At 47.7% G+C, this 27,929-nt stretch overlaps 1 protein-coding gene across 1 annotated transcript; it reads left to right on the top strand.

Annotated features, from left to right (window-relative positions):
- Snrnp200 (small nuclear ribonucleoprotein U5 subunit 200) lies at window positions 1-27,406 on the top strand. The gene is made up of 45 exons (XM_005339579.4): window positions 1-163; window positions 634-797; window positions 1,735-1,906; window positions 2,901-3,093; window positions 3,812-3,867; window positions 6,089-6,187; window positions 6,530-6,682; window positions 6,786-6,885; window positions 7,048-7,184; window positions 7,862-7,945; window positions 8,041-8,214; window positions 8,504-8,641; window positions 8,873-9,028; window positions 9,852-10,022; window positions 11,348-11,541; window positions 11,757-11,880; window positions 13,261-13,410; window positions 13,648-13,758; window positions 14,362-14,493; window positions 14,657-14,845; window positions 15,195-15,392; window positions 15,677-15,829; window positions 15,942-16,022; window positions 16,333-16,416; window positions 17,065-17,171; window positions 17,510-17,628; window positions 17,911-18,065; window positions 18,155-18,344; window positions 18,522-18,695; window positions 19,837-19,997; window positions 20,384-20,611; window positions 20,955-21,146; window positions 21,236-21,414; window positions 21,526-21,677; window positions 22,385-22,493; window positions 23,291-23,399; window positions 23,831-24,020; window positions 24,121-24,285; window positions 24,389-24,510; window positions 24,759-24,902; window positions 25,000-25,176; window positions 25,447-25,607; window positions 25,707-25,788; window positions 26,738-26,830; window positions 26,929-27,406. Exons 1-45 carry the CDS (start codon window positions 119-121, stop codon window positions 27,070-27,072), a joined length of 6,411 nt encoding a protein of 2,136 aa, XP_005339636.1. The 5' UTR covers window positions 1-118; the 3' UTR covers window positions 27,073-27,406.
- The last annotated feature ends 523 nt before the right edge of the window (window positions 27,407-27,929 follow it).

The raw sequence follows: 27,929 nt of genomic DNA, 5'->3' as shown, positions 1-27,929 counted from the left end.
AGTCCGTCTCTTTTCTCTGTCCATTGCGTTTCTCCTGCGTTCGTTGCTTCTCCCGGGAGCGGTTCCGAGGGGCTGTTCGCAGAGTGCGGTGCTCTGAGGTCTCCGAGCTGCTGCGGCCATGGCGGATGTGACCGCCCGTAGCCTGCAGTACGAGTACAAGGCGGTGAGTGGGATCTCGGGGGAGGACTCTGGGCGGCCGAGTGTGGTGGGGGAGCGGGAGGCCGTGGAAGGGGGTTTCAGTCGAAGGCCTCCAGGACAGCCGCGAAGGCGAGGGGGAAGTCGATCTGGGGAAGGTGGGATCACACGACCACGCTTAAGTCAGCCCCCACGGGGGCTGGTGGGATAGGCCGAGAGCTCTCTAAGGAGGCTTTTTGCAGTTCTCATTGTAATTCCGCCCCCTTCCATGTGATGCTCCTCTAACAGCGGGCCCTGTGAGGAGCAGGGATTGTCCACCGCTGATACAGGACTCAGCTCTAGGCTCATGCACAACGTTGTATGGCACCATTGCTTTTCCGAGAAAACGTTTTTAGATCCAGTTAATCATTATTAGCCTTAGTTGCTGTGGTTCTTTCATCAGCTGATATGATTGTGGTGGTCTCATGTCGAAGTTTTGGTAATGTATAATCTTTTCAGAACTCGAATCTTGTGCTCCAAGCTGACCGCTCTCTCATTGACCGGACCCGCCGGGATGAACCCACAGGAGAGGTGCTGTCCCTGGTTGGGAAGCTGGAGGGCACCCGGATGGGAGATAAGGCTCAGCGGACCAAACCGCAGATGCAGGAGGAAAGAAGAGCCAAGTATGTACCAAGGGGACGCTGGTTTTTCAGTTTCAAAGTCCACCTTCCCTTGTAGCAGTTGAGCAGCATTTTTGCTGCAATGTGTGGTGGAAGGTCAGACATCAGTGTCATTAAAAATACTGTGGAAATTTACAGAAAGTTTGTTAGAACATGAGAGTTTTAAAGATTCTTTGGTCTTAAGTGCAAGTAAAGTGGAAAATAAGTTTTTTGAACATAAGTGTTTCTGATCCACAGATCTTAATTTTCTTTTAGGTTTTCAAGATCCTTGATATTTCCTTGTCTCAGTAATTTTTTTTTCCCCTCACTACTGTCTCCCCATTACTGCTTTTTCCTTTTTTTCTACTCTTGTTTATTTTTTGGTTGTAAACTAACTCAAGCATCCATAGTAAAAAAGACAGTTTTAGTTTTGTTATAATTTTTTGGGAGTAGGTTAGAAGTAGATTCTGTTGAAACTAGTGTGTTTGTCTAGAGAAAGATAATGTATCTGAAAAGTGAAAAAACTAGTTAAATTCCATTGTGTAATCTTAAATTAATGGGGAGCCTTAATGGGGGAGCCTGTCTTATATCAATTTGTCCATCTAGTGAGAGGATGGCAGGATTTCCTATTTATTCATTCATTCATTTATTTACACAGTAGCTTTATTTTAATGTGGTACTGAGGATCAAACCCAGGGCCTGGCATGTGCTAGGCAAGTGCTGTACTGCTGAGCCACAACCCCAGCCCCAGGATTTTCTTTGTCACTGTGTCCTGTAAATAAATGCTCCCATAAATGAATAAGAACAAGTTCGACTCATTTGATGGAGTACAGGTTCCTGTTCTCAAATATCAGATGTCTATATGCCATGAGACTGAGAAGGAAAGGAGGATGGGCTTGATCTAGTCTTGCCTGGGGGTGGGAAAGTTCTTCTCTTCCATTTCATATCATGTCTTCATCAGGCGAAGAAAACGTGATGAGGACCGGCATGACATCAACAAGATGAAGGGTTATACTTTGCTGTCAGAGGGCATAGATGAGATGGTGGGAATTATCTATAAGCCCAAAACTAAGGAGACCCGAGAGACCTATGAGGTGCTGCTCAGCTTCATCCAGGCTGCTCTTGGGGACCAGGTAAGGCAGCGAGAGGCTGAGGCCATGTGTTTGGAAAGGGAGAATGTTACATTTGGAAGACATCAGAAGAACCTTATCTTTAGATTTCTGTCTGGTTCATACAAGTTTTCAGATTAGACTAATACTAAGCACTTAGTTTATATGGAACAACAAATCAGCTATTAATACTTATTTCCTATTTTGCAGAAGAGAAATGTGAGGCACAGAATAGTTATGTAATTTTTCTAAGTCGCAGCGGTAGCATTTGGCAGAGTCAGGACATGAATTCAGGTGATTTTCTCCAGGATCTATTCTTAACTCTTTCCCATGCATGATTACATTGTGAGCTTTTTTGAGTCTTTGAGAGACTCTGTGAGATGCTAGAGAAAGTATGGACATAGAACTATCAAAAGTGTGTCAAGATGGAAGAAGACTGCTAAGTGCCTCTGTCATCTAGGAATGTGAGGCAGATTACTGTGAAAGCTGTGTCCTGCTTCTGGAGACTACCTATCCAATCTTTTTTATCCTCCCTCTCAGTGCTGGGGATTGAATCCAGGGCCTCATGTATGCTAAGCACAATGTTCTACCATTGAGCTATATCTCCAGTTTCTCTAATATTTTTAAAACAGATGACTTTTACTTCAATAATGTGCCTTTTTTTTTTTTTTTTTTTTTGCATTGTTGGGGATTGAACCCAGGGCCTCATGCATGCTAGGCAAGCATTGTACCACTGAATTTGCAACCCTCCTAGCTCTAGGTGGAGTATTTATCAACATTAATAAAAATTGTTACAGCCAGGATTACTGCAATTTTGAAGCAATGTGGCTCATCACATCCTGGCATCACATAAAACTGGTTGGGGGGTGTTCTGCATGTTATTGTTCTAAAAGTTGATTTTTTTTTCTTTTGTGATGCTGGGGATTGAACCCAAGGCCTTGTGCATATGAGGCAGGTACTCTACCAACTGAGTTATATCCCCAGCCCACCTAAAAGCTGATTGTTTTTTTGCCACCAGCCACGTGATATCCTTTGTGGGGCAGCTGATGAAGTTCTAGCTGTCTTAAAGAATGAAAAGCTTCGGGACAAGGAGAGACGAAAGGAGATTGACCTGTTGCTGGGTCAGACAGATGATACCAGATACCATGTGCTAGTAAACTTGGGGAAAAAGATCACAGACTATGGTGGAGATAAGGAAATCCAAAATATGGGTAACTAAACTGTTTGTGTTCTGATTGTTGTTGACTCTGAAATGTGAATCTTCTAGCATCATTTGATAATGAATCTGAGTGTCAGTGATTTCCCATCAACCAGAGTTGGTGGATTCTTTTTTCTTGTTGTTTGTTTGAGGCATTTGGCAGATTTTATTCAAAGTTGGCTTTAAGGAAGATAGAGAAGAATTTTTTTCCTCGAATCTCCACATTCCTACTTTGTGTTTTTTAAAAAATTAATGACTAACAGACACCAGATTCCCTCAATTCCAGCAGCCATTTCTTACCAAGATAGCCTTTCTCCGCTTTTTTTTTTTTTTCTTTTTCCTATACCAGAGCTTGAACCCAGGGGTGCTCTACCACTGAGCTACACCCCTGGCACTTTTTATTTTTATTTTGAGACAAAGTCTTGCTAAGTTGTCCAGGCTGGCCTTGAAATTTCAGTCCTCTTGCCTCAGCCTTCCAAATAACTGGGATTAAGGAATGCAACACTGTGCCCAGCTCTGAGGCTCTTTTATTGTGTAGAATGTGGAAGAGAACTTGGGCAGAGCCTGTGGGATAAGAGAGAGGTGGAATCCAGAATTGGTGGGTGGGAAACTGTCTCAGTGCTGGCAGCACAGACGGCGCTCTCATGTGGATCACCTAAATCCTTATGTGTCCTTAGACCCCAGTTCTGTGCCTCTTTTCATTAACTGCTCACTGCTCTTCATCATTTCAGATGACAACATTGATGAGACCTATGGTGTAAACGTGCAGTTTGAATCTGATGAGGAGGTGAGCAATTAAGCAAGTGGACTAACTCATTTTTTTAATTGTTAGGTGATAGGACCCCTTTTAGAGTAAAGAGGTCCCCTAGCTTAAGCCAGATAGATTTCATGGTGTTTTATGAGTAACAGAAATTTAGTGTTATTTTGCTAAAAATTATCTTCAGGTTTTCCAAACAAATTTAAGTTATTAAATATAAACTAATATATTTTTTTCCATGTTTTTATTACTGGTGCACTTCAGTTGTGCATAAGTATGGAATTCATTGTTATATATTCATGTTTACATACAATATTATAATTTGGCCAATATTATTTCCTAGTATTGCCCATTTCACGCCTCTCCTTTCTCTCCCTGGTCTTTTTCCTCTACTCAATTTATCTCCCTTTGATTTTCATGAGACACCCCCTGCCCACTTTTCTTTTCCTTTTTTCTCTCTAGCTTCCACATATGAGAAAAAACTTATGACCCCTGACCTTCTGAGTTTGGCTTATTTCACTTAACAGTGTCCTCAAGTTCCATTCATATTCCTTCAAATGCCATAGTTTCACTTTTCTTTATGGCTGAATAGAACTCGTGTGTGTGTGTGTGTGTGTGTGTGTGTGTGTGTGTGTGTGTGTGTGTGTGTGTGTATCACATTTTTCTTTATCCGCTCATCGCTTGATAGACACCTAGGTTGGTTCTGTAGTTTGGCTATTGTGAATTGTGTTGGTATAGACATGGGTGTGCATGTGTCACTATAGTGACTTTAATTCTTTAGGATAAATACTGAGGCAAGATATATTTGGGTCATGTGGTGGTTCCATTCCTCGTCTTTTGAGTAACCTCCATACTAATTTCCACAGTGGTTGTACTAATTTATGGTCCCACCAACAGTATAAAAGTGGTTCTTTTTCAACACATCCTCTCCAGCATTTATTATTATTTTAATAAATATGTTTTTTAGTTGTAGGCGAACCTTTATTTTGTATATTAATACACAGTGTTGAGGATTGAACCCAGGGCCTCACACGTGCTAGGCAAGCACTCCACCCTTGAGCCACAACCCCACCCTCAGTGTTTATTATTGTTTATATTCTTGATGGCTGCCATTCTGGCTCATGTGAGATGAAATATCAGTGTAGTTATTTGTTTGTTTGTTTGTTTTTCGGTGTTCAGTTTTTTTCGGGGGGGGGGTGGTACTAGGGATTGAACCCAGGAGTTCTTAACCACTGAGCCACATCCCCAGCCCTTTTTTTATACTTTATTTAGAGATGGGGGGTCTCCCTGAGTTGCTTAAATTATTGCTAAATTGCTGAGGATGGCTTTGAACTCAAAATCCTCAGCCTACCAACCTTCTGGGACTATAGGTGTATGCCACTGTACTTGATTTTATGATTTTAAGTAGCAACAGATTAACAAACTGCTCATAGTAGTTCATTTAACAAATGTTTATTATTTATTAAGTACCCACTTTGACCATGATATATATATATATATATGTTTTTTGGTTGATGGACATTTATTTATTTATTTATATGTGGTGCTTAGAATTGAACTCAGTGCCTCACACATGCTAGGCAAGTGCTCTACCACTCAGCCCCAGCCCTAGCCCCAGCCCCATGATGCTGTTTTAAGTGCACATTTTATTTCATGAGTAAGCACAGTGCTGAGCGAGCTAGTTGTGGTCTTTGCATTTCTGGATTACCATCCGCTTCCCCGGCCTGCTTCTGTACAGCTCTTCTCTCCGTTAGCCAACAGCTCTTGTGTCTAAGGACTGTGTATGTATGAGAGATTGTGATTGAGGCAGTTGCCATTGTGGCAGCTAAAGTGAGAAACAGAAGAGAGGAGAGAAGCATCTAAGGAATCCCTACCAGGTTGTCATTCTGTTAATGTGCTCTGGAATAAGACTGACCCCCCCAGGGAGGGGGACGGTAAAGGAAAAGCTGTAGAATGAATGGGATGTCACTTTCCTATGTTCATATATGAATACAAGACCAGTGAAACTCCCATCATGTACAGTGACAAGAACGGGAAGTTATACTCCATGTACGTATGATATGTCAGAGTGCATTCTGCTTTCATGTGTACCTAAAAGGGACAAAGACTGACCTGATTCCAATAAGTCATTGATTTCACCACAAAGCCGTTGCTCTAACTAAGGGGGTCATTGAGGGTGATTTGGGGAGCTGTTTTGTGGTGGCACAGGATGGGTTCCAGAGTATGGTTGAGGTTGGGGCTGTTTCCACAGGAAGGCGATGAGGACGTCTATGGGGAGGTTCGAGAAGAGGCGTCTGACGATGACATGGAAGGTGATGAGGCTGTTGTGCGCTGCACCCTCTCAGCTAACGTGAGTGCGGTCTCCTTCCCCTGGCTGCATGGCCAGCTGATTTCTGGGTGCAGCCTTTTCCCAGTGCCTGGTCTGGTTTTGCATTACTTAGTGAGCTGTGTTTTGACAGAGTGAGCCATAATAAGCATTTAGTGTCCTGATTCTTAAGATTTCAGCTGGTCGCCTTCCTACCCTGAGGCATGTGGTGGGGAATCAGCCTGGTGCTCCTGAACTCAGGATAGCCCTTTTTTCTCTCAAAAGGCCCCCAAAGAAGGCTGGCTGTGGGGTGGCAGAGAGCTTAGTTGTAGGGCAGTGAAAGCGTGGTTGGGACCCGGTGAGCTAAGGGCCTGGCTATTATTTTAGCTTGTAGCCTCAGGTGAACTGATGAGTTCCAAGAAGAAGGATTTGCACCCTCGGGATATCGATGCGTTCTGGCTCCAGCGGCAGCTCAGTCGTTTTTATGATGATGCCATCGTGTCACAGAAGAAGGCAGATGAAGTGTTGGAGATTCTGAAGGTATGGCCGAGATGGCAGTTCTGTTGAGTGCATCTTAGCAGATGGAAATGGTGTGGAACAACAGACAAGTGTGTCCTTGATGGTGGCATTGCTTTCTCTTTAGACGGCCAGTGACGATCGTGAATGTGAGAACCAGCTGGTTCTGCTCCTCGGTTTCAACACGTTCGACTTTATTAAAGTGTTGAGGCAGCACAGAATGATGAGTAAGTATGTGCGAGCTCTTCCCTCGTGTGTGGCCTGAGCCAGGCAGGGGGGTCTTGCTTTCATGGCTTCTGCACTTAATGATTTTTCTCTGCACCCCAAGAGTGAAGGCTGATTTACCCATCCTGTGCCCCCCACCTCCTCCTGCTCCCTGTCATTGGCAGTTCTGTACTGTACCTTGCTGGCAAGTGCTCAGAGTGAAGCTGAAAAAGAAAGGATCATGGGAAAGATGGAAGCTGACCCAGAGCTATCCAAATTCCTCTACCAGCTCCACGAGACTGAGAAGGAGGATCTGATCCGAGTAAGGGCTGGCTTGATCTTTCTGTCTCATTCCTCAATTGGAGTATTTGCTTCAGAAAAATGGACAGTTGACTAGAGATTAAAAAACAGATGTCAGAGTAGTGAAGCATTTCTCTAAATTCCTAGGGGTTTCTCAGTGAGTACTGATTAGAATTGTTACATTCACATTTGTGTGGCTAGAGACTGTTTGTTCAGCAGCACCAGGGGGACCTTTACAGATTTCACCATAAAGACGGTATTTAGTTGAATGCAGGAACAGAACCCATGCTTAAACATGGGACTCAACACTGCTGCCTCTTCCCTAGATGCTGAGGTCCCTCTTCTGTGTGCTGCTCTTCTCTATATATCATTTGTTTCCTTGGATCTTTATTTATTTATTTATTTTTTAGTTTTTAGTTTTAGGTGGACACAGTATCTTTATTTTGTTTTTATATGGTGCTGAGAATTGAACCCAGTGCCTCACGCACGCTAGGCGAGCGCACTACCACTTGAGCCACATCCCCAGCCCCTCCTTGGATCTTTTTGGTGGCCTTTTGGCAGGTGTCTGAATGTGAAGTGCCACCTTTTGTTTTGGGGACTTAATAGTACCAGTGAGTCAAGCACAGCTAAGCAGAGACTGAAAGGGGCAGGTACTGAGCATGGTGATGAGCCTTCCTGTTTTTCTTTTTCCCACTGCAGGAGGAAAGGTCCCGGAGAGAGCGGGTTCGGCAGTCCCGAATGGACACAGATCTGGAAACCATGGATCTGGACCAGGGCGGAGAGGTGGGAGTCGGGCCATCTCCTAGGCCAGGATGAGTGGAAAACTGTCATGCTCAGTCAGCTCACTTCCCGTGGATTGTTGTTTGTCACATCCCCAGGCACTGGCTCCACGGCAAGTTCTGGACTTGGAGGACCTGGTTTTCACCCAAGGGAGCCACTTCATGGCCAACAAACGCTGTCAGCTTCCTGATGGGTCCTTCCGTCGCCAGCGAAAGGGCTATGAAGAGGTGCATGTGCCTGCTCTGAAGCCCAAGCCCTTTGGCTCAGAAGAGGTGTGTGTAGTGTTTTGCTCAGTTCTCGTGCTCAGTTCACCTCCAGTTTGGATTCCAACCATTGCCTAAGATGTAGCCTTGTCTGTTAGATAGCTTTGAATTGAACGCTGCTTCAGAATTTTCCTGTTCTGATTTTGAGCCCAGGGGATAATTTTGATCTCTCTGGACTGGGTCTTAGTGGAGAGTCATGTAGGGCGATGGCCAGGGAATGAGACTCTGGCAGTCCCACGGTAGTGGGCAGTCTTTTGAAGGATGCTGTCGGTGTGATGTGCATGGCTTTTCTTCCTAGCAACTGCTTCCGGTGGAAAAGCTGCCCAAGTATGCCCAGGCTGGATTTGAGGGCTTCAAAACACTGAATCGTATCCAGAGTAAACTGTACCGCGCTGCCCTGGAGACTGATGAGAACCTGCTGCTGTGTGCTCCTACTGTAAGAGCTGCCCTGCTGCTTTATTTTTACAGAATGTGGTCTAGAGTTCTGACCCTGACATATTTCCTAATCTTTGCCCCTAGCCTATATTCTTTATTTGATAAGAGACTTGTTAAGTGGTAGATCAAATGCCATGACATGCTGTTTTCTGGTTTGGAGATAAGCTTGGGGAAATTGGGGCAGCGAATATAACTTTATAAACGGGCTGCTTGTCCCTGACCTCTGTCTTAGGGTGCTGGGAAGACCAACGTGGCCCTGATGTGTATGCTCCGAGAGATAGGGAAACACATAAACATGGATGGCACCATCAACGTGGATGACTTCAAGATTATCTACATTGCTCCCATGAGGTCCTTGGTACAGGAGATGGTGGGCAGTTTTGGAAAGGTAAGGGTCAGATCTTTGCTCCAGAAGATACTGGTCGCAGTTCTCCAAGTACTGGGAGCTGGCCTGGGCATCTCTACTGCTTATGTGGGGCATCTCTGAATGCCTCTGTGGTGCTTTTCCCATTTCTGAAATGGAACTTGACCCAGGTACAGAAAGCTACCGGGGTGAGAATGTCTTGAACTCTCTTTTAGAAGGGTTTACTACCTTTCTTTCATCTTCTGCATAGTGATTTTCTGATGTTGGTGTTATTGCATTTTTAAGTATTTATAAAGTGTCTTGATATGGTTGGTAGTAGACCTCGTGGTGTTATTCTAAGTCTATTATCTGTAAAGTCCATTTCACGGGCTGGGGATGTGGCTCAAGCGTTAGCGCGCTCGCCTGGTGTGCGTGCGGCCCGGGTTTGATCCTCAGCACCACATACAAACGAAGATATTGTGTCCGCCGAGAACTAAGAAAAAATAAATAAATGTTAAAATTCTAAAAAAAAAAAATAAATAAAAAAATAAAGTCCATTTTACCACCCTTACATGCAGAGCTCCCAGAGATCCTTTGCCTGCTTCATGTGCCTGAGTGAAACTTGGATTTGTTTTAGGAGTGTGTGTTCATATAGACTTATTACTTACCTACTCCCAGTACCCGACACTGAGACTACCCAGACAGAGTATGGTATCTAGGCCCCTTCAAGCTTGTTGCCTTTTTTCCTTATTTCCAGTGGGGGGCATTGGACCCAGGGCCTAGAGCAGGCTAGGAGAACATTCTACCACTGAACTACACCCCAGCCCACTTTAAGCATTCTTGCCTAATATACCTCTTCTCCCCCTAGCGCCTGGCCACTTACGGAATCACTGTTGCTGAACTGACTGGGGACCACCAGCTGTGCAAGGAAGAGATCAGTGCCACTCAGATCATTGTCTGCACCCCTGAGAAGTGGGACATCATCACTCGGAAGGGTGGTGAACGCACCTACACTCAGCTGGTGCGGCTCATCATCCTGGTGAGCAAGGGGAGCATGAGAAAACCCGGAGGCAGTCGGGATCAGGAGTGTTGTTGGGCTTTAATGGTGAACATTTCCTCAGGGCCTTTTCTGTAGGCACCAGCCTTTGAATGACAGCCATTGTCAGCTTTGTTGTTACAATTCAGTAGAAAAACTTAGCAGCATGGTATTTGCTGTATTTCTCATATCTTTCTTCATGTTTGAAATAATTTTGAAATAAATGTAAACAGACCCCCCCCCCAAAAAAAAATATATGTGTGTGTATGTGTGTGTGTGTGTGTGTGTGTGTGTGTGTGTGTGTGTGTGTGTACATTTTCCCAGAACATAGAAGGGCTTTTTAAATAAATAATCTGTTCTCAGAGGCAATAAGTAGGGAGTCAGGACAGAAGCACAGAAGCACAGTGTGGCAGGTCTGAGTGTCATTTCTCTGAGGTGTCTGGGAGAGCAAGAAAGGAGAGTGCACGAGCAGGCATTGGCAATCTGTGGCTGCTGGATTCTGTTTATTGGAACACAGTTGCACCCCTTTGCTTATGTCTTGGTTACAGCTGCTTTCGTGCTGCAGAGTAGGGTTAAGTATTTGTAATAGGGACTCTGTGGCCCACAAGTCTAAAACATTGATACTTGGCCTTTAAAGAAACAGTTTGCTAAGTCCCACATTGGAGCCTGGCTAATCAGCCTCATTAGCAGAGTCATTAGGAATGCTGGATCCCTGGGCCCACCTCTTGCCTTCGAGTACCAGCAAGATCTCTTGGTCTTTCTGTGCTGCTGAAGTTTGAGAAGTGCCACTGTAGGCCATGCAAATTCATGCAATGCGTGAGAGTTTTTGTTCTTATTTAATATAAATATGAAGCCTTATTAATATACATATGGTCTGACCAAAAGCCTCATTTTTCCATAAGGAAGTTTATGTGAAGGTTAGGAATTCGCTCACCTAAAGTATCTTGTCATAGAGTGCTGCATCAAAGCTCTTTCCTGGGGTATTTCATGGTGAATACTGTCTTCATTCTTCGGATTTCTTTAGCTTAAAATTCCCTTTCTTGTCGTTGTCGTCATCTTTTTTTAATTTTGTTGTGGGTGGACAGAATGCCTTTATTTTGTTTTATTTTTATGTGATGCTAAGGATTGAACCCAGTGCCTCACATGTGCTAGGTATCTTCCTGCTTTGCCATCTTCCTGCTTTGCTATCTTCCTGCCTCCCAGCCACCGCCCTCTTGTCTTCTTTGTTGGCATCTTAGGTTACATGTGTATAAAATGGGGGTAATCTCGGGAAGAGGGGCTGTGTTTCTCTGGTCCTAGAGGTAATTTGCTGCCCTCCCATTCCTTAGGATGAGATCCATCTTCTCCATGATGACAGAGGTCCTGTCTTAGAAGCTTTGGTGGCCAGAGCTATCCGAAACATTGAGATGACTCAAGAGGATGTCCGACTGATTGGTCTCAGTGCCACCCTCCCCAACTATGAAGATGTGGCCACCTTTCTGCGTGTCGACCCTGCCAAGGGCCTCTTCTACTTTGACAACAGGTATAAGAAAGGCTAGAAGAAATGTATAGCCAAGGTGACCTTCTTACTTTCCTTCTATTTTCTAAGGAGCACTTCTGGATTGAGCTTTAGAAGGGCCTTTGGTTTCTGTGTGTCAATCCAAAAAGACAAATATTGCTTCCAGGGCATGGAAAGTACTATTTGTTTCTGCTGCATCCCTGCCAAAGCCTCATTTGTCCTCATTGTTGAACTTCCAGCTTCCGACCGGTGCCTCTGGAACAGACATATGTGGGCATCACAGAGAAAAAAGCTATCAAGCGTTTCCAGATCATGAATGAAATAGTCTATGAGAAAATTATGGAACATGCTGGAAAAAATCAGGTCTGTGAAAATACAAATCACCAATATCTGGAATTAAATAACTTATTAGTATAAAACCTGCCATTAGCAGGGTAATCAGGTGAATGGGCGTGTGACTTCATGTCCCACCCCACTAGGGAAAGAAAGGATAATCAGGGAATACACTAAATAACTTTACACTAGAAAATTAGAAGAAATAGCCAGGTGCTGTGGCACATCCCTGTAATCCTTGCAGGATTGTACCAGAGATTGAACCCAGGCTTAACCACTGAGCCACATCCCTAGGCCTTTTTTATATTTTATTTAGAGACAGAGTCTCACTAAGTTGCTGAGGCTGGCTTTGAACTCAAAATTCTCCTGCTTCAGCCTCCTGAGCCCCTGGGATTATAGATGTGGTGTGCCTCTGCACCTGTCTTCAAGCAGAATTTTTTTTTTTTGGGGGGGGTGGGGTGGTACCAGGGATTGAACTCAGGGGCACTCAACCAGGCAGGGTCTCACTGAGTTGCTTAGTGCCTTTCTTTTGCTGAGGTGGGCTTTGAACTCACGATCCTCCTGCCTCAACCTCCCAGTCACAGCCAGAATTTTTTAATTGAGCAGAGTTTAGCAATGTTAACCAAGACAAATAAGGAAAAGCAATAAGATGTGTTTCTTTTAGTCTGATTAAAAAAAAAAAAAAAGTGAATGAATTTAAGTGAAGACTTAATATGTTTGTTTTTCCTCATAGATACTAAGACTATTTCCTATAATGTGGTGGTAGTCCTAGATGTACTTATAAGTCCTTTTTTTTTCTTTATAAATAATGTAATATTTTAGCTGTTAACTTGCAGATACATCTTCCTGTGTCTTCGGCTCTTGTTTAGGAGCTTGAACACATTTTTTTTTTTTTTGGTGGGGGGGGGGCAGATACTAGAAATTTAACTCAAGGTGCTGAACACTCATGGAGGAAATTTAACTTAGGTACTCAACCATCCCCAGTAATTTTTATTTTTATTTTTAGACAGGGCTTTGCTAAGTTGCTGAGCCTAGCTTTGAATTTGCCATCTTTCTGCCTCAGCCTCCCAAGTTGCTGAGATTAAGGGTGTGCACCACCATGTCTGGATACATACACAGATTCTTAATTAAGACCCTTAAATTTGCATTCATAGCATATTTAAACTTGCTGTGCAAGATTGGGTGCTAGGGCTGGTTTAATTTCCCACCTGCGGGATTGTTAGTTATTAGGTGGGCTCCTTCTGGCCCTGGTTAGGCTTCTGAACCTTCTTGCTATTGCTCCTTTTTGCAAGACACTTGATTCTGATTTATATAGTGCAGCATCTTTTCCTACTGCTAGTGCCCTGGGGCTGTAGGAGTGGCTATTGCAGTTGTGTCTCTTAACTGTAGCAAACTGTGGTTTCTTCTTAGGTCTTAGTGTTTGTCCACTCTCGGAAGGAGACTGGCAAGACGGCCAGGGCCATTCGGGACATGTGCCTAGAGAAGGACACTCTAGGTCTGTTTCTGAGAGAGGGCTCAGCTTCCACAGAGGTCCTTCGGACAGAAGCAGAACAGTGCAAGGTAAGGAGGGTTCTGCTCATTACTCGTTCCTGCTAGGTAACTGGCCTCCCTTACCAGTTAGGTCCCAGACAGCTCTGCTGGGACTGAGTGCCCCAGGGCACTGTTTCACGTAGGAATGGTGATTGGATGTGGTTATGGGGATGGGTAAGGGGCAGGGTCCCACGTGAAGAGAGTTCCTTTTCCCGGGAGAGTTCCACCGGAAGATTCACCTCATCCCCTGGTCTTTTCTGTGCACAGAACTTGGAGCTGAAGGATCTTCTGCCGTATGGCTTTGCTATTCATCATGCAGGCATGACCAGAGTTGACCGAACACTTGTGGAGGATCTTTTTGCTGATAAACATATTCAGGTAAGGGTAGGCAAGGCTTTGGGAGCAGGTGATGCAGGCTTAAAAAGACCTGCTGTGTCAACAGTTGTGCCATGTGTGGGCTCTTGGTACTTGATTTTTTTTCTGGCCCAGCTGGCTGAGGTTGGAGGGTCATGATGGACACACTAAATGTAACTTCCTGCCATCTCTCCCAGCACACCACACCCTGCAGGCATGAAGGTGAGTGCGTTTAGGGAAGTGTCTGAGGAGTATAGCAGAGCAAGCTCTCTATAGCTCCACCAATTCCAAACATGCCTCCTAAGGTCTCGCCCATGTTCCTTCACTCTTTTAGGGTAGCCTGATTTTGCATTTTCTCAAGACTATAAGTTTATTAACACAGGCTTATACTTCTGACTCTTAGGTTTCTCTGAAACTGAAACGTTAATTGCGGAATAGATGAGGAGCCCGAGGAATCCTTTCCTTACTTTTTGGGTGTCACATTGACAAGTACTGGGACATACCCCAGTCCAGTTTCCTCCTGCCCTCCTGATAGTTCCCGTAGAAGCTCTGAGGCCAGAGAAGTCAGGTATTCTCTCCCTTTGTGGTATTGCCTGTTTGCCTCATTGTCTTGTCTTGCCTCTCTAGGTTTTAGTTTCCACGGCAACTCTAGCTTGGGGTGTGAATCTCCCTGCCCACACAGTCATCATTAAAGGCACCCAGGTGTACAGTCCAGAGAAGGGGCGTTGGACAGAGCTGGGAGCACTGGACATTCTGCAGGTACAGAGGCTTTGAGTTTATTCTCAGTGGGAAAAGTACCCTGTTCCTGAAATGCAAGGGTGCTGGAAAGAGCTCAAAGGCCGTGTTCTCTATTGTCAGATTCCTGAGTCAGATCCAGAAGTCCTTTCTCTGTTGCATCCTTTGTTTGTTGTCTCTGACTTAGATGCTGGGACGTGCTGGTCGACCCCAGTATGACACCAAAGGTGAAGGCATACTCATCACATCTCACGGGGAGCTACAGTACTACCTGTCCCTCCTCAACCAGCAGCTTCCTATTGAGAGCCAGATGGTATCCAAGCTGCCCGACATGCTTAATGCAGAAATTGTGCTGGGGAATGTCCAGAATGCAAAGGTAGGGAAGACTGGGCTCTGTGCCTTACCCTGGTGCCCCAGAGCCTGAGGGAGCAGGAGTTGGATGGTCCTTGCTGTGGTGCTTGAGGTGTCAGCATCCCACGTCCCCTACCTCACACCCACCTCTTCAGTGCAAGCTTCCTGGATCTGTGTCACTTGGCACCGTTCCTCTCACGTCCAAGATCTTTGAGAGGATTCTTTATCTTTCTATTAATGAAATATCATAAGCATTCAAAAGGTGATAAACTATGTATCCTCTTAGCTGGATGTTGATCTCCGAGACCTCTGTGGGAACTTTGTGTTAGACATGAGCAGTTCTCCATGCTGAGAAGTTTGGCCATCTCTCTTAGGACGCGGTGAACTGGCTGGGCTATGCCTACCTCTATATCCGAATGCTCCGATCCCCAACCCTTTATGGCATCTCTCATGATGACCTCAAGGGAGATCCCTTGCTGGACCAGCGCCGACTCGACCTGGTTCACACTGCTGCCTTGATGCTGGACAAGAACAATCTGGTCAAATATGACAAGAAGACAGGCAACTTCCAGGTGAGTGGTGTGAGGATTTGGAGATGAATGTCTCAGCAGAAGTTGTAGGCCTGGGTGAAAATTCCTCGGTTTGCTGTCTGGATCTGTCTGATTGCTTGGAGCAGGCCTTGGATTATACCTTTTGAACTACGAACTTCTACCGTGATACTCCTCTTTTGTAATTTGAGTTGAGGTGGATCATTCAGCTGTGGTACTGTTCAGGCACTTGATCTGTAGGACCAGATCCTACTGTGGTTGGAGTTTGTCAGTAGTCAGCATTGCATAGAATCTCTCTTTTCTTCTAGGTAACAGAACTGGGCCGCATTGCCAGCCATTACTACATCACCAATGATACAGTGCAGACCTACAACCAGCTGCTGAAGCCCACCCTGAGTGAGATTGAGCTTTTCAGAGTTTTTTCCTTGTCGTCAGAGTTCAAGAACATCACTGTGAGGGAGGTGAGTCTGTCCAGCACCCCAGGATGGAGCATTGTGTGCACCACCAAGTTGCTGAGTGACTTCTTTCCTTGGCCACTTGGCTTTTTCTTGACCTATCTCCCCCTTGTGGCAGGAGGAAAAATTGGAGCTGCAGAAACTGCTGGAGAGGGTGCCTATCCCCGTGAAGGAGAGCATTGAGGAGCCTAGTGCAAAGGTGAGCCCATCTTTTCTTTGCTGGGGGTTTTCATAATGGTCCAAAAGATGAACCTTGAGTCTGGACTCATACGTGTAAATCTTGCACAGCTTGTCCACTTTTTCTTCGGGGTCAGGGGTCATTGAACCCTACGGCAATCAGTTCCCAGGTCTTCTGATTCTTTTTATATGGAGCAATAGTTGTTTAATATCTGTAAATCAAGAGCTGTGGGAGATCTTCTCTGGTATGGGTGCCCAAAGCAGAAATATAACTCATTCTGTGGGACTGTCCAGTGATTGACCTCTGGCCGGTTGACCTTATTTCTTTCCAGATCAATGTGCTTCTTCAAGCCTTCATCTCACAGCTGAAATTGGAGGGCTTTGCACTGATGGCTGACATGGTGTATGTTACCCAGGTGAGGGCAGAGTTGAACTGGGGCTGGCATTCCGTGCCTTGTGTGCTATGTCTTGAAGAAAGGCTAATGAGGCAGATGGAATGCCTAGCACTGTCCTGGCTGGCTGGTTGGTTGGTACCTGTGTGGCCCCAGCTGCACTGTACTAAGCCCAAGTATGTGGGAAGGACAGTCCTTGAAAGGGGACTGTGGGAGGCTCTGTGGGCCCTTGGAGAGATGGGCAGATCTGCCGAACACAAGATGTTCTTCCCCACTGTGGTTGCAGGACTCATAAATGAATTCAGAAACGGCAGAGGGTTTTAGTAGTGACTTTTTGTCTCTTTACCTGTAGGAACAGGAGAAAGGAGTAATTATGGAGGATACTTTTTTTTATTGGCACCAGGGATTGAACCCAGGGGTGTTAACCCAGGTGCTTAACCACTGAGCCATATCCCCAGCCCTTTTAATTTTTTTAAATTTTGAGACAGGGTCTTGCTAAGTTGCTGAGGCTGGCTTTGAACTTATGATCCTCCTGCTTCAGCTTCCCAAGCTTCTGGGGACTTTGTCTTTGAGTTGGTGTGGGTAATTGCATCTGAGCTTGAGGTAGTTAGCGTGGTAGGGAGGCTTGGGGGCAGTTGAGACTTCACAGAGGAATGATTCATCTTTCCTCAGTCGGCGGGCCGGCTGATGCGAGCAATCTTTGAAATTGTCCTGAACCGAGGATGGGCACAGCTTACAGACAAGACCTTGAACCTCTGCAAGATGATTGACAAGCGCATGTAAGGGTCCAGTGATCTGGGGGCTGGTCACCATGAATTGGGGTCCTCTCACTGAGGGTGTGATGGGAAAGCCTAGGAGTGCCTCTGACCTGTCCTGATGCTCTAAGTATGACTTGAACCTGGGTGAGAGTTGGAGAGGAATGCCCTGCTGGCATGGGGAAGGGAGTTGGTGGTAGTCCGCTACTGTAAGCTCTCTGGTGTCACTGCAGAGAGTTTTGGACATCTTCCTCTGGTGACTGTGTCTTGTGTGGTTATGGCTAAACTGTTGGAGGCTGTGATGAGGGCAGCTTGTTACAGCCCTTAGAAGGGACCAATAGCTTTGTATCCTTTCTGGGTAGGTGGCAGTCCATGTGTCCTCTGCGCCAGTTCCGGAAGCTCCCTGAGGAGGTGGTGAAGAAGATTGAGAAGAAAAACTTCCCCTTTGAGCGTCTGTATGACCTGAATCATAATGAAATAGGTGTGTGGGGAGCTTTTGTCCTTGTCCTACACCCAGGAGCCAGAACCTCCATGCGCTGCAGTTCCTTAACCTCAGGCCCCCGTAACCTGTGTTCACCCTGCGCGTCCACTGAAGTACAGGCTTGCTTTTGGGCCTGAATTTTCTGGGCTCCACTAAGGCCAAAGGGAAGAAGCTGCCCATTGCATAGAATCTGCCCATTTCCCATGGTGGCCTCAGGCCCGCTTTGCATCTGCAGCCAGGCCAGCTGGGCTTCAGCCCCCGTACTCTCTCATTTCCTTGTAGGGGAGCTTATCCGCATGCCAAAAATGGGGAAGACCATCCACAAATATGTCCACCTGTTCCCCAAGCTGGAGTTGTCGGTACACCTGCAGCCTATCACACGCTCCACCCTGAAAGTGGAGCTGACCATCACTCCAGATTTCCAGTGGGACGAGAAGGTGAGGCCTCCCTGAGCAGAGGGGACTGCATGGTAGGTGCTGCGTCCCTGTGCTGGCTCATGTTCTTTTCCCTGTGCTTGGGTTGCCAGGTCCATGGTTCATCAGAGGCATTCTGGATTCTGGTGGAGGATGTGGACAGCGAGGTGATTCTGCACCATGAGTATTTTCTACTCAAGGCCAAATATGCCCAGGACGAGCACCTCATCACATTCTTTGTTCCCGTCTTTGAGCCGCTGCCCCCTCAGTACTTTATCCGAGTGGTGTCTGACCGCTGGCTCTGTGAGTGTCTCCTCTCTGGGTCCCCTAGAACAGGTCTTCCAAGAACAGTGGATGGGTCTCTTGCCTTTGTGGGGGGAGAGAGGCACATGCTACCTAGGGCTTCCACAGTTGAGGTGTTGGGGGCTCTGGAGGTGCGTTAGAGGAGGGCCTCCTATCCTCCCTGTCTCCTCTTTGTAGCTTGTGAGACCCAGCTGCCTGTCTCTTTCCGGCACCTGATCCTACCAGAGAAGTACCCACCTCCCACTGAACTGTTGGACCTGCAGCCCCTGCCCGTGTCTGCCCTGAGGAATAGTGCCTTTGAGAGCCTCTACCAGGATAAATTCCCTTTCTTCAATCCCATCCAGACCCAAGGTATGTGTTGGGATGCCAGGTAGTTGGTTCTCTTAGGGGCCTTTTAAGGTCACCTGGAGAGCGTGTGTTTTGTGGCAGGTAGGGAAGAGGGTCCTCGGGTGCTTTGGCAGGCCTGGGAGCTCCGGGACATTTCCCCTTGGTCACTGCTAGATTTACTCTGCTGTTCTGCGTAGTTCCCTGAGGAGCATCAGGAGAGCAGCCTTACCATGGCACCTTGTTATTTTCTCACTCTCAGGGTGCTAATTGTCTGCTTCTGATGCCCAGCATGGAACCTGGGGTGTGGCATTGGTTGAGACCTCCCTCTGTCAAAGTAAACAAGGATGAGGTTCACAGAGCAGGGCTGTGCTCTAAGTACTCGGCCGAGAGTAGCACCAGGGTTTTCCCTCTGTTCCTCCCACCAGTCCTGTGGTTAGGTTACTTTTGGGGTTTTTATTTTTATTTTTTTTGGTTTTTTGGTACTGGGGATTGAACTCAGGGGCACTTGACCATTGAACCTATCCCCAGCTCTATTTTATATTTTATTTAGGGACAAGGTCTCACTGAGTTAAACTTAAGTGTCTCGCCACTGCTGAGGCTGGCTTTGAACTTGTGATCTTCCTGCCTCAGCCTCCTGAGACACTAGGATTACAGCCATGTGCCACTGTGCACGACTTTGTTGGGTTACTTTTAAGGTGCTACAGTCATTTTGTACATGAGGAAATAGGCATAGGGAGGTGCCCCAATTGAGTTGGCTAATAAATAGCGAAACTTGGATTTTTAACTCAGTCTTGAATCTAGGACTTGGGCTGTTATCTTCTATATTAGATTATTTCTAGGAAATGCAGGAGAGTACTGAGGGGGCACTTCAGTTGTGCATCATTGGCTTTGAGAAACAGAGGAGGATGCTTGGCCTCTCTTGCTTGGGCTGGCTGTCCTGCAGATCTCCTTGGGACCAGAGCTTGATCCTCGCCTCTCCCTTTCCTGTTCTGTGGGAGGAGAAGTAAGGTGTATCAGGCTGGGCCATCACTCTGGACTCTGGCTCTGTCATTCGACTGTGACACTCTGGCCTGTATCTCTGGTTCCTTGGTCTTCACAAGTGGTCTGCCTCTTAGCCTGTCTCCTCTCCCCTCCTGACGTGCATACCACTCCTCTCGGTCCCCAGTGTTTAACACCGTGTACAACAGTGATGACAACGTTTTCGTGGGGGCCCCCACGGGCAGTGGGAAGACCATCTGTGCAGAGTTTGCCATTCTGCGGATGCTGCTACAGAACTCGGAGGGGCGCTGTGTCTATATTACCCCGATGGAGGCCCTGGCAGAGCAGGTGTGTGACGTGCTGTGACCTTTGTGAGTTTCCCCAGAAATCATTTCATCTGTGATTCTGGATCTAAGTTTTTTCAGGGTGGCATTGTCAGAGTCATTTCCTAAGAGCTTCCTGTCCCTTAAAGGCTGGACAGGAATCAGAAAGTAGTGTGAGGTGGCACCGTGTTCTGTGCTTGTAGCCCCAGCTTCTCTAGGGAAGGCTGAGGCAGGAAGATGATTTGAATCTAGAAGTTTGAGGCCATCCTGGGCACAGTGACACCCCATCTCCAAAACAGAAAGTGGCCTGAGATCCTCAGAACACCAGGTCTTTGGCTTCCCAGTTTCCTCATAGCAAGTGTAAGATGCCCATTGTGGCCTGCTGTTGTGACGCTCCCTCCCTGCTGCTAGGTGTACATGGACTGGTATGAGAAGTTCCAGGACCGGCTCAACAAGAAGGTGGTGCTGCTGACCGGGGAGACCAGCACGGACCTGAAGCTCCTGGGCAAGGGCAACATCATCCTCAGCACCCCCGAGAAGTGGGACATCCTCTCCCGGCGGTGGAAGCAGCGCAAGAACGTGCAGAACATCAACCTCTTTGTGGTGGATGAGGTCCACCTGATTGGGGGCGAGAATGGGGTACGGCTGGACCTTTCGGCAGATGAAGGGCTGGGGCTGGCAAAGTGACTTGGGCACTGGGCCTGGTATTTGGGTTTGAGGCTACAGACAAGGCACTTTCTCCACAGGATCCTGCATGTGGCCCCCAAGTGGGTGACATGGGAGGTTTTGCTAGAACTCTTGGTAAATAGCATGTCTCAGTGGCAGTTGGCTGCCATGGGGCAGCAGAACCAAACACGGAGAGCCCTAGTTAGAAGGAAGGAATTTGGATGATTTTTGAGTCTTAGGGTGATGCGTGAGGCAGAACTCAGGCAGAAGTTGGGGAGCCTGGGCCTGAGGTGACGCCCTCCCCCCTCTTTCCCAGCCTGTCCTAGAAGTGATCTGCTCCCGGATGCGCTACATCTCCTCCCAGATTGAGCGGCCCATTCGCATCGTGGCACTGAGCTCCTCCCTGTCAAATGCTAAGGATGTGGCCCACTGGCTGGGCTGCAGCGCCACCTCCACCTTCAACTTCCACCCGAATGTGCGACCTGTGCCCTTGGAGCTGCACATCCAGGTGGGACCCACACTCCTCCTGCCGTGACCTCCGAGATGCCATTAGCCAGGTCAGGTGACTGGTGTCCTTTCTTCTGCCTTGGTGTCCAGGGCTTCAACATCAGCCACACTCAGACTCGCCTGCTCTCCATGGCCAAGCCTGTGTACCACGCTATCACCAAGCACTCGCCCAAGAAGCCTGTCATTGTTTTTGTCCCGTCTCGCAAGCAGACCCGCCTCACTGCCATTGACATCCTCACCACCTGCGCGGCAGACATACAGCGGCAGAGGTCAGTGGGGCCTGGCTTCTGGGGTGGGTTCAGGTCATCCTTATGGCTTGGGGCCTGGCTGCATTCGGCAGGGTGTCCCCTCCCAACTGATTCAGTGCTTGTGCCGCCCAGGTTCTTGCACTGCACTGAGAAAGACCTGATCCCATACCTGGAGAAGCTGAGTGACAGCACCCTCAAGGAAACACTACTGAATGGGGTGGGCTACCTGCATGAGGGGCTCAGCCCCATGGAGAGACGGTTGGTGGAGCAGCTCTTCAGCTCAGGTAAAGATACCTCATGGAGCCAGATGTGGTGACGCACACCTGCAATCCCAGTTAATTCTAGAGGCTGAGGCAGGAGGATCACAAGTTCAAGGCCAGCTGCCAATTTAGCAAAACCCTGCCTCAGAAAGGGTTGGGCATGGAGCTGAGTACCCACACAGGTAGAGTACCCCTGTGTACAGTGGCCAGCACTGGAATAAAACCCTCTTGCAGAGTGAGATGCCATCCAAGGCTTCCCCAAGCAAATAGTATGTCTTAAATTTTAGGGCCTGGTGCTGTTCCTGGGCGGAGTACTAGCCCTCTTCACCATACTGTTAGGATTTCTGTGTTATCTCATTTATTCCCCCAAGGCCCTTGTGATGCAGGTAGAGAGAGAGCACCCTGCATGTTAGATGAGGCAACGGGCAGGTGCACAACCTGGCACTGTCTCAGAACCTGGTTTTCTAGCATCTGGACTGTTGGCCACCAGACTTGCTTCTGTGTGGATGCCAGGCTCCTGGAGTGGGTAGGACTTGAGCGATATAGTACACAGGAGCGTGGTTAGTTCTTGGTCACGTCAAAACTTCTTTCCAGCCAGCCTCACTCTAAGAGAGCTCATGCTGGGTTGTGAGAGGGAGCTCTCTGCTGGGCGGCCCCTGGGTGAAGCCAGGTGGACTGTCTTGGAGGTAGACAGGGAGCCCTCCCTCAGTCTGCTCCCTTCTGTTGCTCAGGGGCTATCCAGGTGGTGGTGGCTTCTCGGAGTCTCTGCTGGGGTATGAATGTGGCTGCCCATCTGGTGATCATCATGGACACCCAGTACTACAATGGCAAGATCCACGCGTGAGTATAGTTGGTGCTCTGCATCCACACAGACCTCCCATCTAAAACAAGCGTACAGCTGCCAGCACAGACATCTGCAAATAAACCTGCAGCCCTGGTTCCACCATAGCAGGTGTTAGAGGTCTTCAGCCTCAGGACCTGGAAGCCTCGGGACCTGGGAGCCTCAGGACCTGGGCTCACATTTGCCTCTTGGTCATTTTCCCTCAGTTCTTTAGCATGTTGGAGAAGCAGGAGCCTAAAAGTGTCAGATGTTAATTAAGTCACTAGCCTATTTATTTTACAGATTAGAAAAATGATCTGATCAAGGTTATACACCTATGTAGTGACAAGAAGTCAAAGGTTCAGTCTTAGGAAAAACCTGAATAATTTAACTTTTTCCAAAATGCAGGAAATTTTTAAAATGAATTTTATTTTATGGGTTTATTTTTAATGTCTGAATCTGGTTCTTGGTTTGGATTTAAGTTAGATGATTTATAACTTGTGAAAGGTGCAGCTCTCAAAATTGGAAAGCTTGACTTACACATTTGATTCTTCAATGGAGAGTTATTTTGCTTTTGGCATTAGATGGGTTTATAGCACTGGGTCAAGGGCCTTGTATGACTCGTTCCTGACCTGCACACTCAAAAGCTAACGTGATGTGTAGGTGAGCGAGTGAAATGACTTCCTGAGTGCCTGAGTTCATGAACTCAGAGTTGTGCTGGAATTTGACCTGGTCTCCCTTCGCCATGGAAGATGGCCATGCCTCCGAGTGTGGTCTCTGATGATGCTGTTCCTTCTTTCCCCTCCTCCCCCACCAGCTACGTGGATTACCCCATCTACGATGTGCTTCAGATGGTGGGCCATGCCAACCGCCCTCTGCAAGACGATGAGGGGCGCTGCGTTATCATGTGTCAGGGCTCCAAAAAGGTCAGTCTTGGGCTCAGGCAGCCCTTTTGAGATTCTGAGCCTCAAAACAGTTTTCATCAGCCTGATGGATGTCATTAGTAAACTTCTCATAAGTTTTTTCCCCTCTTTGCTCTTATTTTCCCATTGCTTTTGTAACGAGCCTGAAACCACACAGAAGGCGGCTGCCATGTTTTGGCCACTGCTGTTGACTCTGTTTCCACGGAGGTCTTCCTGCTCTGGTTGACTCTGTCCCCTCATGTGTTGCTTACTGCTCTGCCTCTGTGACTCAGTATCTCCCTGATCCTACTCTATGTTTCTAAACGTGTGTTTTTTTCATTTTGCTATTGGTTGTTTCACACAAGGGTTACTCCTTATTGGTTTGCCCTTGACCTTTTTTTGTGACCATGTTGTCATTGATTCCCTACGACTATTTCCCTTTCCCCAATCCATAGGATTTCTTCAAAAAATTTTTATATGAGCCATTGCCAGTAGAATCTCACCTGGACCACTGTATGCATGATCACTTCAATGCTGAGATTGTCACCAAGACCATTGAGAACAAGCAGGATGCTGTGGACTACCTCACCTGGACCTTTCTGTACCGCCGGATGACACAGAACCCCAATTACTATAACCTGCAGGGTCAGTGGACTCGGGAGCACACACTGTCCTTGCTGGTGTTCCCAACCCTCGCAAGGCGTCTCCCTGCCTGAGACTCCCCACCCACCTCTCTCCTCCATAGGCATCTCTCATCGTCACCTGTCTGACCACTTGTCAGAGCTGGTGGAGCAGACCCTGAGTGACCTGGAGCAGTCCAAGTGCATCAGCATCGAAGACGAGATGGATGTGGCGCCTCTGAACCTGGGCATGATTGCTGCCTATTACTACATCAACTACACCACTATTGGTGAGGGCCACGCAGCTCAGTCTGTCCTGGGTGCTGACTCTTGTTCCTCCTGTTGCTTTCCATCTGCTCCTGGCTCTTCTCATGTTTCCTCTTTCCCTGGCAGAGCTCTTCAGCATGTCCCTGAATGCCAAGACCAAGGTGCGAGGGCTAATCGAGATCATCTCCAATGCAGCAGAGTACGAGAACATTCCCATCCGGCACCACGAAGACAACCTTCTGCGTCAGGTAAGTATCAGGCTCAGAAGAACAACCTGGAGTTGAAGCTTGGCCTGTGTACCTGTTGCAGTGCCACCGAGACCCCCATACAGCTCCGCCTTCCCACACATCACCCGGCTCCCTGCACATCACCCTCCTCCCCACCCTCACCCTCCTCCCCACCCTCACCCTCCATGGTCTAAACCACTTAGTGCCTTTGGCCTAAGTGTCTGAGGCAGGGTCATCTGTTCAGCACCACCTCTTTTCTTCTTCTGCAGCTGGCTCAGAAGGTCCCCCACAAGCTGAATAACCCTAAATTCAATGATCCGCACGTGAAGACCAATCTGCTCCTGCAGGCTCACCTGTCCCGCATGCAGCTGAGTGCTGAGCTGCAGTCAGACACTGAGGAGATCCTTAGCAAGGTGGCATGGCGTTGCTGGGGTGGGGTCGGTGGGCCCTTGGCAGCCTGGGAAGCCTCGCTTCCAACCCCGCCTGCTCTTGTACTCTGCCCGTATTCAGGCAATCCGGCTCATTCAGGCCTGTGTGGACGTGCTGTCCAGCAATGGATGGCTCAGCCCTGCTCTGGCAGCCATGGAACTGGCCCAGATGGTCACTCAGGCCATGTGGTCCAAGGACTCATATCTGAAGCAGCTGCCACACTTCACTTCAGAACACATCAAACGTTGCACAGACAAGGTGGGCTGGGTGGCCTGGAGTGCTGGGGGGGGAGCCTGAGAGCCCAGAATCCTGTTCTGAGAGGGCCGTGGGAGGTCTCAGCAGGGGAAGTGCAGTTGTGGTTCCCCGAGGGCCCAGCTTCTAGATGCTGGAGGCTGCCAGCCATGGGCTGTTCTTCCCAGAGCACCTTCAGACATGGCTAGTGTGGGAAGTCAAGACAGCGCGGTCTTTGAAGCTAGGGCCATTCACGGTGGTTTGTATCCTCCTCTGACCTCTGCGCGCCCACGGCAGGGAGTGGAGAGCGTCTTTGACATTATGGAGATGGAGGATGAGGAGCGGAATGCGCTGCTGCAGCTGACAGATGGCCAGATCGCTGATGTAGCCCGCTTCTGCAACCGCTACCCGAATATCGAACTGTCCTATGAGGTGGTGGACAAGGACAGCATCCGCAGGTGAGCCAGGTACCACCCTGGGTCCCTGTGAGCACAGCATGACACTATGCTGAGAGGTCACGGCCACATCACTCATGTGCTGCCCTGCTCTCCCCACAGCGGTGGGCCAGTGGTGGTTCTGGTGCAGCTGGAGCGAGAGGAGGAAGTCACAGGCCCTGTTATTGCGCCTCTCTTCCCACAGGTACGTCCTGGTGTTAGGGTGAGGCCGTGTTCTGGGCATGGTGTGCTTTCCCATTATGGGAGGGAAGAGATTGAAAATTAACTCACAAGGTTGAAAACTCCTCTAGGGGCCATGGGGTTATCTGCTTGCTTTTGGAACAACTTAGACGACATCATTATTAAAAACATTGGGGTAGTGTTGTCAGTCTCTTGAATGTTATCTCCTGTGTTTTAAATGGCTCCAGGACACTTCTTGTATGTTATTCCCACTCACTCTGCATCTAGTTGCTTGTTTCTCTACTACCAGAATGGAAATCTGATCCTCTTTTTGTGGGAGAATTATTGCAGGCTGGCCACAGAAGCCAGATGAACTTCATGTTTATTTCTGTGGCTGATTTGTTCAGCAGGCTGTGAGGAGAGCTTATTAAACTAGACCACGGGCACTCTGACAGTAGAGTGGCCAGCAGGGAGGGCGTCTCCCCCAGGCAGGGCTTCAGAAGAATCTGCCTTGAATCCTCTGTGGCAGGTTTGTCTCCTCCAGGTTAAGATTTCTCCTCTGGCCTGTTTGCTTTGTGCTTAAAAAGGACTCTGAGGAACAAATCCCCCCCAAGATGAGCTTTCTGGTGGTGGCATTGGATTCAAAGGCAAATACTAAATGAGGAGGTATCCTGGGGGAGGAAATGAGCTAGGACCAGCAGATGAGGTTATCTGTCTACTGCAGGATGAAAGCCTTTGAGACACTTTATTTTTGTGGTGCTAGGGATCGAAGCCAGGGCTTTACAGTGGTAGGCAAGCCATTAACTATCCTCCAAACCCCTGGGACACCTTTTGATGGTTTCAAAATCTTATTTTTATCTATTGGCATTACCGGAAGGAACACTGGGAATGTGTCTGGTGTTGTGACCATTCTCACAGCTGCCTATAGCCATCCAGTTTGACATGCTAAAATTCTTGGGTTTTGGTCACTGCAGAAACGTGAAGAGGGCTGGTGGGTGGTGATCGGAGATGCCAAGTCCAACAGCCTCATCTCCATCAAGAGACTGACCCTGCAGCAGAAGGCCAAGGTGAGAGTGGCTACTGGCCCTGCATCTGTCTTGGGGGAAGGCAGGGTGAGAATACTTTCCCCTGGGGCCATGTCCTGACTCCCTGCTGCTCTTTCTAGGTGAAGCTGGACTTTGTGGCCCCAGCCACTGGTGCTCACAACTACACTCTCTACTTCATGAGTGATGCTTACATGGGCTGTGACCAAGAGTACAAATTCAGTGTGGACGTGAAAGAAGCGGAGACAGACAGTGACTCTGATTGAGTCCTGAGTGGTTTACTTCAGAGAGAGTTCAACCCGAGTCAAGAATGTGTGCAGTTGAGGGATCCTGGCTGTGAGACCAGGTGTCTGGTCTTGCCTGAGGTCTAGCCAGTCAGGGCTGGAGTTGTCCCAGCCCACCTGCACTTTCCCCTTTCCACCTTGAAGTCCAAGCTCTGGGTCCAGCATCTGGCACATGTTGTTTCAATATGAACCATGTCCAGCATTTTGGGGCATGTTCTTTGTAGTTCCTTTTGTGTCAGACAGTCTAATAAATAACTTGGAGAGATCACTTGTCCTTATAGTAGTTCCAAATTAAAAGCTGCTTTCTCCAACCTAAGTGCCTTGGCCAAAAGATTTGTTCTAGCCACTGAACTTGATAATCGAGGACTTGTGGAGGACAGACCTGCCTTTTAGTTAGGTTTTAGTCTAGAGGAAGAAACATGGGCAGGTAGCTTCTTTTCAGTTGGGCTGTGATACACACACCAGTGCCTTACACAGCAGCCAGCTGCAGGAGCCCCTCCATCCAGCAGGTAGGACTCAGAGGGTTCTCAGGTCTGCAGTCCCAGAAGGGGTTAAAATGCACAGCTGGGCGCAAAACAGGCTTGTAAACTGGTTTTGTAATGCACACCTCAGTCTCTTCAAATTCTTGCCTTCTGTTCTTTAGGAATAAATGTGATCAAAATTAAAAGGTATCTGGGGCTGAGGGGTGTGGCTCAGGGGCAAGGCACTTGCCTAGCTTATGCGGCACTGGATTTGATTCTCAGCACCACATAAATCAGTGAATAAAATAAAGGTCCATCAACAACTAAATATATATATTTTAAAAAATAATAAAAGGTAGCTGGCTGTGGTGGTGTGCA

Source organism: Ictidomys tridecemlineatus, chromosome 12 (assembly GCF_052094955.1).
Source record: "Ictidomys tridecemlineatus isolate mIctTri1 chromosome 12, mIctTri1.hap1, whole genome shotgun sequence".
In the NCBI taxonomy this organism is placed as follows: domain Eukaryota; kingdom Metazoa; phylum Chordata; class Mammalia; order Rodentia; family Sciuridae; genus Ictidomys; species Ictidomys tridecemlineatus.
This window is presented reverse-complemented; position numbering and strand designations above follow the sequence as displayed.

What these genes read in the sequence shown, in the direction of transcription:
- Snrnp200 (XM_005339579.4), top strand. Translation starts at nt 119, where the DNA reads ATGGCGGATGTGACCGCCCGTAGCCTGCAGTACGAGTACAAGGCG. An exon ending in GGAATGTCCAGAATGCAAAG is followed by an intron (nt 14,846 to 15,194) that starts GTAGGGAAGACT and finishes CATCTCTCTTAG; the next exon opens with GACGCGGTGAACTGGCTGGG. An exon ending in TCAAACGTTGCACAGACAAG is followed by an intron (nt 25,177 to 25,446) that starts GTGGGCTGGGTG and finishes CGCCCACGGCAG; the next exon opens with GGAGTGGAGAGCGTCTTTGA.